We start from the raw sequence: 12,471 nt of genomic DNA on the forward strand, positions 1-12,471 counted from the left end.
ACTGAAGCAGGAGCAGACTAAACCGGCTCACCACTTGTTCTCTATGCAGCCACAAATGATTGGTTCATCATCCTCACCTTGCAAAACATGATTGGCTGCTTTACAGTGAAGCAAAAAACCCCTTTATCTTGGCCTATTTTTTTACCTTAGTGTGAGCAGGGTCTCTTTGACATTAAATAGCAACACACAGTAAAACCACAATTAGGTTGGTGAAATTTTTTCTGCAATTTAGTTATGTACTTTTCAGAGGAAGCTAGATTTATGTTATGTAAGGGATACACAGATGTCATGAGTCACACAGTGTCCTCAAAATAAAAATGTCTCTCATCAATTGGATGGTATAATGTGGTTATGTATAGCCCTATTCACACTAGAGTTCTTCACGTGTCCAAAAATTTGTGCCCAAACCCTAAGAGACCTGTAATTGTGCAACCCAGAACCGAACTGGACCCGTCTATTATTTGAAAGCTGGGACCTGGACCCGTGCAGAACCGAGAAATGCCGGACCCGGACCCGTCTATTATTTGAAAGCCGGGGACCAAACTGAGTTATGTTGGACCCGACCCCGGCCTGGGCGAAACAGACCCGGTCAGCACCGACTTCACAGCTGATTATTATTAACAAGTTACCACTAGTCAGCTGTCAAAACAAACCTTTTTGTCCTACCTGTGTGACGCAGCCTTCTCCCTTGTGCCTGGCCGTGCATATAATCCATCCTCCGCCAAGAAAGTTCATAATACATAGACATATTTTATTTAACTCTAAGCCTTGTACTGATTGTTTTCTTTTTCTTTTTCATTGTATATGTTCTTAATGTATTTGCTATTGTTGCTTCTGTTCTTTCTTTTTTGTAAAGTGCCTTTGAGTACCTTTTTAAAGCGCTATATAAATAAAATGTATTATTATTATTGAAGCACATCCAGGTTTCCTGGTATCCATGTAGTGTTGATAAAAACAGAGGTGCTAATCCACAAGTTATTTCAGATTAAAAGTCCACTTGCTGTCATGAAGACGGATGCCAAACACGTGGCTCATTTAGAAGCCACACACACGTGTTACACATAACGCTTACTTTCTTCTTGTCTCTGGCCACAATTTGCATGAATGAGGTTTTACCTTTCATTCATTTTCTTTTAGCTTTTTTAAGGTATCCGTCATTACCGGCTTTGGCTTCAACTTTTCTCTGAACCTGCAGTCACGTGACACGTCACTCAACTCGTTGTTGCTCTTTCTTCTGTTTTTTTCCACTTTATTTACCGCACGTTCTCATGCGAATGACACATTGTCACATGCAAGTTAAAATACACACACAGACACACACAGCACTTTAATCCTGAACACTTTCTAATCAGGGCCGGGTCTTCCCGGATCCACTCAGGGGATTATACATCCGGTTTACATCCGAGGATTATAGAACGAGTCCTGACCTGGACCTGTTTGACCACGTAATACGTGGACCCAAACTCGTATGGGTCCCGGTAGACCCGTGAAGACCTCTAATTCACACATGTGCTCCTGACAATTTCTAGGGATTTTAAGGCAATCTGCCCCTGAAATCTGGGTGTCCCTCACAGCGGGAGATTTTCCCTGTTGGGGGTGAGGGCATGACATAAAAAGTATGCTTCAGTCCCTGCAACTGGTGAACATTTTCGGCGTTGGCCCTCACAGCCAGAAGCTCCTGAATCTTTGCATCTCTCCAATTTGGAGACATTTTCGCTGTTGTCTCGTAAATGATCCTCCTTTTTCATCCTGTTATGTGCTGCTCTTCACCACTGATCCCCAAACTGCTCCCATAGGCCGAGCCATCAGTGTGTTAACGTGTTTGTGAAAGGGTGAATGCTGACATGTAGTGTAAAGACCTTTGGGTTGATGTAAAACTAGAAAAGTGCTACATAAGTGCAGATCATTTACATCAGAGAACTGAACAGAAGCTAGCAGGAAACGTTACTCCTGTTCCTGCGCGCTTGTAGATGCATTTGCAGTGACTCATGTGGTAGCAAGGCTAAAAACAAACTCCAAGAATGTATTCTTATAACATCATTTGGTTCCCCATATGTAGACCTCACATCTACAAAACTTATCACAATAGGTAAATTGGCTTTTACTAGAGATATGATTAAGGCTCTATGGTGTTGGCTTTTTGTTGGCATCAACCATCACAGTGAAATATCTTCTAATAGATTTCACAATGATAATAATAGTGATCGGCTGTATGGTGGTGCAGTGGTTAGCGCTGTCGCCTCACAGCTAGAAGTTTCCTGCTTTGAATCCAGTTTCAGACATAGGGGGCCTTTCTGTGTGCAGTTTGCATGTTCTCCCCTTGCATCAGTGGGTTCCCTCCGGGTACTCCGGCTTCCTTCCACAGTCCAAAGACAAGTTAGTTAGGTTCATTGGTGACTCTAAAATTGCCTGTAGGTGTAAATGTGAGTGTTAAAGTTTGTCTGTCTCTATGTGTCAGCCCTGTGATTGTCAGGAAATCAGTCCAGAGTGTAACCCCACCTCTCGCCCAGTGACAGCTTGCATAACCTCCACCCCCCCCACGACCCTGAACATGAACACGATATGGATGGATGGAATAATAGTGATCTTTATTTATATAAATTATGCATGATAAATACTGACAATTATGTAAAACTCTAGCCAGCCTAGCATGCTCATACCACTCTGCTGTAGGGAGCACTGTTAGATAGTCTTTTGCGACTTAGAGGGGCTTGCTTTTATACTTGCAAAGTGTTATTCTTAAGCCAAATGGCAGTAATCTTAAAAAACACACTGAATAATTCTCTCCCTCAGGTCATTAATGATGCCATGTGGTGCACCCTCCACCTCCCCATCCGGCCCAGTCTTTGCATATTAACTAGCATAAATATTTCATCAGCCTCACCTGAATGTCCCTTTTAAATCTTGGTTCTGAAGACTTTCTGAGAAGGCTTAATATCATCTGTTATAATAAATTAAGTTCAATTGAACAAAATATTCGTGAATGAATCATCTTGGTAGATAGAGATGTTCACGCAACTCCAACACACAGATATAGACTGACATTTAAAAGCTCAAAATGTCTGAGCAGCACGTGACTCCTGCAAGCCCTCTCTTTCTACATGAGTTTTAACTAAAAAATGGCCATAAACAAATTGAATGGCTTTATAGATGTCACTTAGATTTTTTTCAGAGACCAGAAAACGATCATGATTACATTCTAAATAGGACCTTAATTTATATACAGGCACAACGACAACCGCACAAGCAGAGAGCCAGAGGGGAAGAGCTGGGGAGAGAGAGAGAAAGAGAGACAGATAACGCACCAGAAGAAATAACGCCTGTAACCTGGTATATATCTCTTATTAACATAATGTAGCTCAGGCCTACTTGAGACTAGATTAAGCAGGGACCCCACTGAGGAGCCTTGCAAGTGACTTGATCCACCAAACCACTCTCCTGACAACATATGAGAATAAAAGCATTGTGCACAAATGAGAGAAGTCTCTCACAGAAATACCAGATTGAGTTTTTACTATGAAAAGCATCCCGTAAGTGTTAATATACTCTCCCACATGTCATTTTCACTGTTTATTTTTGCAGACACTGCGTATGGCTTGCGGTAATAACCTATCCTAACCTGTAAACATGAACGGCTAAATGTAAATGAATGAAGCCGTCCTGACTGTATGAATTTGCTCTCAAGAAGAGAACACAGTTGTTTGTCAGACCTACTGCAATCAGCTGTTTCACTATGTGGACCCCCCCCTCCCACACACACACACCCTCACACACACACACACACACTCTCTCACTCTCTCTCTCTCTCTCTCTCTCTCTCTCTCTTTCTCTTTCTCTATGGTTAAACCAAAGACAGACTGTATCATCACACTGTCGACCATATGGAAGCTATAAACAGAGTTTGGGTTTGTGGCATAAGAGCAACATAATTACTATAATTACTGATACATATAGTTTCTGTCTGTGATTTTACTAGGACTTTAACATGAATAAAAACTATTTGTTTTAATAATTTAAACAGGCCGTGTCACAGTGCATTTTACAAAACCCCTCGAGACAGTATAACAGGGCCCAAAGATTGTTGGAACACATTTTCACAGAGACATTAAAAATCGTTATACTTAGTATATTGTAATTATTCAGAACTTTATTACAATGTTACTTTTTACGGCACATATTCAACGAAAAAAGTCTACTAAAACTACAAATTACACCTCAAAAGACACAGTGATGAGGTTATGTCTTGCTACAGGGAAACAAAGATGAACCAGGTCCAGATTTACTGCTTTACTCTGGAGTACACACATTCAGCCTCTGTGTCGTCTCTCTGTCTTCTTGACCAGCTGGTCTTGTTTACCTTTAAAGCAGCGTAATGCAGATTATCCTCATTGTTGTAACCCTAGACATAGAAAGAACAAAAAACAGCACATCACAACTGGTATACAAAATATTTTAAATTCCAAAAAGAACTGTTATGAGCCAAAGAACATCAGGGCAAAGAAGTAGGCAAAAACAATTAGGGTCTGAAGGAAAAATGTTGCATTGCAGGGTGTCGGTTTAGCGCTGTAGTTAAATTGCGCGCCCCATATACAGAGGCTACAGTCCTGGATGCATCCGCCCCGGGATCGGCTCCCAACCTTAGCCCTTTCCCGCGTGTCATCCCCCACTCTCTCTTCCCCTGTTTCCTACAATCCACTGTCCTCTCTCTCACATAAAGGCGACAAAGGCAAAAAAAAATAAAGTTTCTAAATAAATGTAAAATGTCTAAAATAAAGTCCCAGGTATATACAAAATTAGTTCTTTTATCTGGCACTAATAATAAAACTTCATATTTACTTCATATTCAAACTCACTACTTAATTCTGAAGTGCTAAATAACAAATAAAATGTCCCTTCGCTCATATTTGTATTAGTCCTTTACTGAGATATGTTTTAATGGTAATTAAAATCATTAATCTTGACAGAACGTACCTCTGCATCTGTTCTGGAGGAAGCTGAAGATTCTGGAAAGCAGTGGAGAGCATTTGATGCCATAAAAAGGTGTATAATGCTGAATTCAATCATCAAACAACGTAAGTATATTTACCTCTACATTGGCAGCTCTTTTGCTTCCTATAAATGAGCAGTGTAAAAGCGAGTACAATACTCAGGATGGTGGTGAACGTCAAAGCTCCAGTCAAGAGATGCACTAAGACTAGAGAGTCATCTGCATAGAGACGGACACCAGGAGGCTTTAAGTCTGTGTCCATCTGTGTTAAGTCAGGTAGTGATTAGAACTATTCTTAAGATGAGAAAGGTTTCTTACCTTTAAAGTCCAGCTTGGTCCCGTTTCCAAACAGAATGTGTCCACATGAGACAACAGCGCAGTAGTAGGTCCCAGCATGAGAGCGATTCAGGCTCCTCAATGGCAAGTTGTAGACACAAGTGTTTGTTTCTGTGTTGCGTTCCCTCTCACACTGATCATTCCTACCTCCATGGGTGTAAATGAGTCCTGGATGAGATTCTTCAGAGTTTTTGAACCAGTAAACAATGTGTTCTCCATCACAGGTCCCAGTGTGTGCAGTACAGTTCAGAGTCGCAGAGCCTCCGAGCTGGATGGTCTCAGATGCCGACTGATAGACCAAAGCTGGGACATTAAAACCCGAGCCCTTTACACTGACTAAAGTGCCCTCTGCAAATTCAAATGTTATTGAAATGCTACATGCGCAGTAGTAAGTAGCTGAATCTGAAATGTGTAAATCTGAGATAATCAAGTGGCTTCTACCATTTTCACTATCCAGTGTGAAGCGTGGGTTGTTCTTCCATTCATCGTAAAATACAAAGTTTTTCTGTGACATGTAGAAGGTAGACATGAGTCTTGGTTTCTGTCCGAGAGATTGCATGTACCAGAAAAACCTTGCCACAGCATCACCTTTAGAAAAACATTCCAAAGTAACACTGCTGCCAGCGTTAGCTGATATAAAACCTCTGTCTTGATGAACACATGAGAACAGATCGGTCATCTCAGCTAAAGAGAGAAAAAACAAGGCACAATTAAGTTAAAGTAATTGTAGGTATTTTGTTGTTGTGAACCTTGCAAACAATTAGAAGCTTTGACACTTAGAGTGACCACACAATAAGATACAAATTAGAACCATAAAAGCACGACTCACCATCTTTCTGCAGGAAGAAAACAGTCAGACAGAAAAGCAACTTTGGAGATGTCATTGTGTTCAAATTGTTGTGCTGAATGAAACGTATCTTGATCTTTTCTTAGCTCTTAACAGACATGATTGCATTTGATTGGCCAACCTGTAGTGACACTCTATGTCCTCATATGGAAACAAAATCACATGATCAATACAACCTATTGTAACACCATACTGATCTCACTATGAAGTATCTCAGTATGATATGAAATACATACACATCTCAGATATAGTGCTCAACCTTTTTTAAAATCTATTTTTAATAGTAATAATTCTGTTATCTTCTTTTAATATAGCAGATTCTATAGTAACCCTGCAAAGTCATTTTCAGAATTTTACCAGACATGCAGTCTTGAAACCTATGAACTATAGTCTGATGTCAATATAGCCTTTGGGAGCAACGCCTAACATTTTAGGCATTCCAGTTTAGCCAGCGTTTAGCGATAGGACATCCACCCAAGACTTTTCTGTGCACTGCATTGTTTACAGTCCAGTTAGCAACAGTGTGTCCAGAACAGCGTAATTTCTTGATTCATTACATCCCCGGAGGAGCGCTCATTCATCTGTTTCTGGTGAGTGTCAGTTTCACTGTAAATAGTAAGTTACACAGAGGCTTCACTGTGGCAAACTTTTATGGTGTGAACCTGAAAAAGAAACCATTTTTCTCTGATTAATTTAAATTAGTTTTTTATTTAGTTATGAAGTTTGCCGAAATAACAACATCATGATGCAGATTAGTAAAAAGTAAAAACGCAGTTTTTTCATTTTTGTCCTTAAGAAGAGAAGAAAATAACATTTGTTGAACGGAGGTCGGATCAATCAATTCTTATGCATTCGAGGAAGTCGGGAAATCTACATGCTGAATGGCTTTCAAGGCACAGCATCAAGCAGATCTGTCTAGTTTAAATTTTTGATCAAGAACGGATTGTTAGCTGTTAGCATAGCATGCAGATATCTGTTTATAGATAAATAACAAGCTGAATCGTTGTCGGATGAGCGCCGATGGGAGCCAGGATATCATTAAGGCGGATTGCGTTCCACCTGTTTTTAATATGTACATGGACTTTTTTTCCTGCATAGTTCCAAAGCCTGTTGATACATGATTGGTCAGTACTACTCAGAATACAAACATAGACTTACTACCATCAGAAACCAGAACACTTCCTGTACCAAAATCGGGTATTATACATTTTTATGTCCCCATCAGAAAAGTTACTGCTAATGCTAATCCAACATTTGCTACTGCTGCTAGCTAATATTATATTATAAAAGCATTCACCTTGCAAAACACAGGTGACTGTTATTGTTAGTAGAGTAGAATAAGTATATTGTTATGTACAGGTACGTATATGAAATTCTGTTGCACTGCAGGGGCGGAGCTCAATTTGAATAACAAAGATTTTAAGGTGAAATTAAAGCTCAAAAGATGCATACATAGTACCTACTTATACTTCGACATGAAGTAGGAGATATAGGAATATTGCACTTGTATAATAAATAATTGCACTTTTGTGTGATAATAAAATTCGTATTGTGCAGTAGTTTATGGTGCCTTTAGTGCAGTGTTCAGTATGTTGATGGGTTCCCAAAGGACAGGGGGTCAAAAAGGTAATGGGCAGAGTGAGATTGGTGTTTCAGGCTGCATGATGTCTTCCGTAGACAACAAGATGTGTAGATGTCATCCAGGGCAGGCTAATGTGTGTTGTAATCTCCTGGGGTGTGTTGATGGCCTTCTGCAGGGCCTTCCTGTCAGCCACAGAGCTGCTGACGTACCACACCAGGACCACAATGCACACCACGACCACAATGCAGCGGTGGTAGAAGGGACACCAGCAGCTGTGACAGGATGACCTTCCTGAGTATTCTCAGGAAGTAGAACTGTTGTACCTGGCTGTTGTACCTCACTGTTCTACCTGGCTGTTCTACCTTTTTAACCAAGGAGTGTATGTTGATATACCATATGAGATCGTCGGATATGTGGGTGTCTGTGAACAGACTTTATTCTGCCAGCCCACTAGTATGAAGTACTGTGAACTGATGTGTGACCATAGCAAGTAATTGTCCAGAGTGTTGACAGGAAGCCAGTGGGCGTGTGGAAGACGCTGTTGAGGTTGCAGACTTTCACTGCCTCAAACTCTCTCACAGCAGTTGCCTGCAGTTGTTTCCACTATTACGTTTGTATTGCAATACGTCTTTTTACATGTTGTAATAATATAGACCAAGAAACAGTCGCCCTACTTCTACTAATCCTGCATGCTCAGCCCAGGCGCCAACCCTCACTTTAACCAAACAGACTGTTTCTGGGCTACATATGTACAAGGAAGAGTCCAAACAATAGCTTCTCATATCATATCACTGATTTTTTATAAACCTGATCCCTAAAATAGTTCACAGAATTCATGCTGCTCTACTATAGCTTAATTGATAACATAAGTGAGCATTTTGTTTGAACCGACACATGCAGGCAGTCAGTCGTATGCACTAACCAGAACCATAAGAACCATATACAGGCATCGTCTTTTGACACCCAAGCCCTTGGCAACAATAAAAGGAGGCTAACAGCTTTGAAAGTGAGGCCCACAGTCAGCTGTCTACGTCAATTACTGATTGGCTCTTTGTAGGCTATAGTTTACGGGTATAGTTTACATTTTTTGTCAGGAAATCAGCTCAGTAGCTCACAGCATCATAATAAAATAGATACATACTGTATATTGTAACAGTGTGTGGCACAGAGACGGTGGAAATTATTGCATTTGAATGTAATGTCCCCGCTAACATGTTGCCTTTATGCTCTGCTGACCTTAAAACTTTTTGCTAATTTTCTTTAAATGCTTCTTTAAATGTACAGACACCTTAAATTGTGACTTCATGACTCAGTAGAAGTTTTAATTGTCTTGTTGATCTTCTGTCCTGGAAATACTATAAATAACTGTTAATTTCTCCTTTATTGTAATTTTAAAATTTACATTTCCTTTATTTCCTGGTTTAATGCAAAAATTTAATCTGCTGTACGTGAAATACCTAGATGAAGTCCTGTTTGTTGTGCAGTCAAGTTGAGGTTTGAGAAAGGGTAACTTGCTCAGTCCCGTGAAGTACAATGACTAACAGAAGACGTTTGTTCTAGTGGTTGACCGATCTGGGTTTTTCAATGGCCGATGACGTTATTTAGAGGGCAGGGCGGCCGATTGCCAATATCATGTTGTTGCTTATTTTTGCATTTGATAAAATACAACAATAATGACAAATGAGACACAAAACTGCTAAACTTGAATGAACATTTATTTAACGCTGTTGTCTACATTATCTGCATACATGTGAATGAAAAATCAAGTTTTAGTGCACTTTAAAGAGAATGAAATTTGTAAACTCACATAAAAAATAAACAACATTATTCTAGTTATTGTTGGCGGAGCCTTCCCCTTTCAGAACGGTGGCCTTATGTGTGACGTATGCATGTGACGTCTGGCAGGTTTGTTATGGGAAGTGAGTGTAGACTGTGTAGAGAAAGTACCTACAGCAGACTCCGTGAAGCGCATGCTTCAAGCCAGCCACACAGACGAGGCTGTGTATGCAGACATATTTTGTTTAATCTGACATCGGCTGATGCCGATTATGTCAAAATGTCATATATCGGTCTATCAGTAGTTTGTCCATTGTGACCCAAAAGGCGGACTGGACTTTATGTATGCAGTGGGCTCTATTTTGGTCAGAACTGTTCAACTAACTTACCAGTTAAACAAGCAGTGCAGGATGTCATATAATGCTGTCATTGCAGAAATTCCATGGTTATCAAGACATAGCATGACTGTAGACTTAGTTGACAATGCCCATGTTTTGGGTCTGATTTTATCGCCCAAGGCACTCCCAAAGTAACACTTAAACATCTGGACATTCAAGCCAGAATAAAGTATTTCGATTTTTATTGTACGATCAGTGTACAGTGTAAGTTTAAATATTTAAATGTAAGTTTAAATATTTATGCTCTTCACATTATATACCTATATTTAAAATTTTTCACAGAGTGGAGGGTAGGGTTTTACCTTATCTCTTCTTAGCACACACAGTATATACCAAAACCTCATAAAAAACATGTAAACACAGTAGAGCTCATTGGCAGATGGTCAATCATTACATTTATTACTACTGCCTTAAAACTGCCGTCGGATTCAGATCCAAATTTTGTCAAATTCTGATTGATGGACAAAAGATGTGACAAAGCTGTTTTTCCAACTGTTTATCCAGGAATCTTTCATACATTGGTGTATCTTGTTAAACAGAAAAAGAACATTTTCCAGTTCTAATGCCTTACACTTGAGTACACACATACATTTCTGGAGTTGTTTCCTTGTCTTCTAGATCTGTTGACATTATGTTCCCTTACAGCTGCGTAATGGAGGTTTTCCTCGTTGTGGTCACCCTGATAAAAAAAATATGAAACAGTAAATAACAATATAGCACTTGAGAGAATCAAAAATTATGATCCCACAACACTACTGTGTTATTAAAAAGTTACAACATAATCTAGCCAAAAAATACCTGCTCATTTGTTGTGGAGGGAGTTGAAAATCTTGCACGAGACTCTGAAACAGAAAAAGTAAATCCCTCTCTATAATTCTGTATAAAGTGAGTACACTCTGTCAACAAGAAAGACAAGCAATGACAGTACCTTTACATTTGCAGTTGTTTCTCTTGTTGATCACACACATATAGAAAGCCAGTAAAACACTCAGGATGACAGTGAATGTCAAAGCCCCGCTTAAGAAATACACCAAGACGAGTGGGTACACCTCATCTGTAGAATCAGACACAAAGAGTTTCAGTAGGAGGTATTATACTGAGAAAGAAATTAAGACAGACCCTGCTCATACAGTTACATACCTTTCAAGTCCAGTTTGGTCCCGTTTCCAAACAGTATGTGTCCACACGAGACAACAGCGCAGTAGTAGGTCCCAGCATGAGAGCGATTCAGGCTCTTCAATGGCAAGTTGTACTCACAGGATTGTTGGTTGTGTTGCCTCTCACACTGATCATTACTGTCTCCTTGGATGTAAATGAGTCCTGGTTGAGATTCTTCAGAGTTTCTGAACCAGTAAACACTGTGTTCTCCATCACAGGTCCCAGTTTGTACTGTACAGTTCAGAGTCACAGAGCCTCCTGGCTGGATGGTCTCAGATCCAGATTGATTGACCAATCTGGTCAATTGACCAAAGTTGATTGATTGGAAGTTCAAAACTGAACCTTTTACACTGAGAGTAATGCCCTCCATAAATTCAAACACGTAAGAATCGCTACATGCACAGTAGTACGTAGCTGTGTCTGAAATGCGCAGATCCATGATCTTCAAGTGATTTTGACCTGTTGTTGTATCCAGTGTGAAGCGTGAGTTGTTCTCAAATTCATCATGAAATTTGACAGTTGATGCATACTTATAGTATGTAGACATGAGCTTTGGTTTCTGTCCTAGAGTTTGCTTGTACCAGTAATACTCTGTTGCAACATGCCCTTTGTAGAAACATCGCAAAGTCACCTCTTCACCAACATTAGCTGATACAAATCCACTCTCTTGATGCACAAATGAGAACGATTTTTGATATGTTGTTTGTCCTAAAGTGAAATAAGACCAAAACGAAAATCAACAAATACATATCAAAAGTCACAAATATGAACAGCCTGAAATACACACTTTCGAAAATACAACTCACCCATTTTCCCCAAGCACAGAAATGTGAGACAGAACACAAACGTTGGAGGTGCCATTGTGTTCCAGCTACCGTGTTGAATGAAAAACTTCTTGGTGCTCTCTCCTCTTTTAAGAGACAAGACATGATTTGATTGGCCAGTCACTGGTGACACATGATCATCCTCACTCCTACCTACAGTCTAAATGTTTTTCTTGAATTGAATCTTTACATTACAAATTAAAAATTTATAAAAAAAAAAGATCTATATTTTATCAAGGTTAATGCACTTGACTATAAAAAGCTTTATATGTTCTCACTACATCATATTCACAATAAAATTGAGCCTCTTCCTCAACTGGACGCATACTTGCATGAATAACTGAATAATTCAATCTACTTTTGTTCACTTTTAATCACATGTTTCTAAATAGCTGAATTCAGTGTAAAATTTGAGACAGTTTTTTCCCCCTTTTCTGTGCTCCTGTGCAACTGTTTCTGGGATGTTACAGTTATAATTCGTCAAACGCAGCATCTAAAGTAAGAGAAAACCATTGTAACACAGTTAGAACAAAAATATCCAAAATGATGAGGAAATGAGGAAA

The 12,471-nt window shown here is 39.6% G+C and overlaps 2 protein-coding genes across 2 annotated transcripts; both read right to left on the reverse strand.

The window, feature by feature from the left end:
• Window positions 1–4,209: 4,209 nt before the first annotated feature.
• LOC138600518 (uncharacterized) lies at window positions 4,210–6,207 on the reverse strand. Its single transcript, XM_069671936.1, has 5 exons — window positions 6,153–6,207; window positions 5,306–6,007; window positions 5,087–5,206; window positions 4,972–5,003; window positions 4,210–4,399 (listed from the first exon to the last, which is right to left on the reverse strand). Exons 1-5 carry the CDS (start codon window positions 6,205–6,207, stop codon window positions 4,280–4,282), a joined length of 1,029 nt encoding a protein of 342 aa, XP_069528037.1. The 3' UTR covers window positions 4,210–4,279.
• Window positions 6,208–7,937: 1,730 nt separating this feature from the next.
• On the reverse strand, window positions 7,938–11,945 carry LOC138601147 (uncharacterized). Its single transcript, XM_069672727.1, has 6 exons — window positions 11,891–11,945; window positions 11,067–11,792; window positions 10,855–10,980; window positions 10,725–10,768; window positions 10,498–10,605; window positions 7,938–8,114 (listed from the first exon to the last, which is right to left on the reverse strand). Exons 1-6 carry the CDS (start codon window positions 11,943–11,945, stop codon window positions 7,938–7,940), a joined length of 1,236 nt encoding a protein of 411 aa, XP_069528828.1.
• Window positions 11,946–12,471: the final 526 nt, after the last annotated feature.

Source organism: Semicossyphus pulcher, unplaced genomic scaffold (genome assembly GCF_022749685.1).
Source record: "Semicossyphus pulcher isolate SPU_LCO1_2020_fin unplaced genomic scaffold, fSemPul1.0.p SCAF_21, whole genome shotgun sequence".
NCBI lineage: Eukaryota > Metazoa > Chordata > Actinopteri > Labriformes > Labridae > Semicossyphus > Semicossyphus pulcher.

Bases quoted from the DNA above. Each gene is read 5' to 3' on its own strand.
- LOC138600518 (XM_069671936.1), bottom strand. From the start codon at position 6,207: ATGACATCTCCAAAGTTGCTTTTCTGTCTGACTGTTTTCTTCCTGCAG. The intron at 6,008-6,152 runs GTGAGTCGTGCT...TTCTCTCTTTAG, and splicing joins TTTCTTCCTGCAGAAAGATG to CTGAGATGACCGATCTGTTC. The intron at 4,400-4,971 runs GTACGTTCTGTC...TTCTATGTCTAG, and splicing joins CCTCCAGAACAGATGCAGAG to GGTTACAACAATGAGGATAA.
- LOC138601147 (XM_069672727.1), bottom strand. From the start codon at position 11,945: ATGGCACCTCCAACGTTTGTGTTCTGTCTCACATTTCTGTGCTTGGGG. The intron at 10,981-11,066 runs GTATGTAACTGT...CTGATTCTACAG, and splicing joins GACCAAACTGGACTTGAAAG to ATGAGGTGTACCCACTCGTC. The intron at 10,769-10,854 runs GTACTGTCATTG...TTTCTGTTTCAG, and splicing joins AAACAACTGCAAATGTAAAG to AGTCTCGTGCAAGATTTTCA.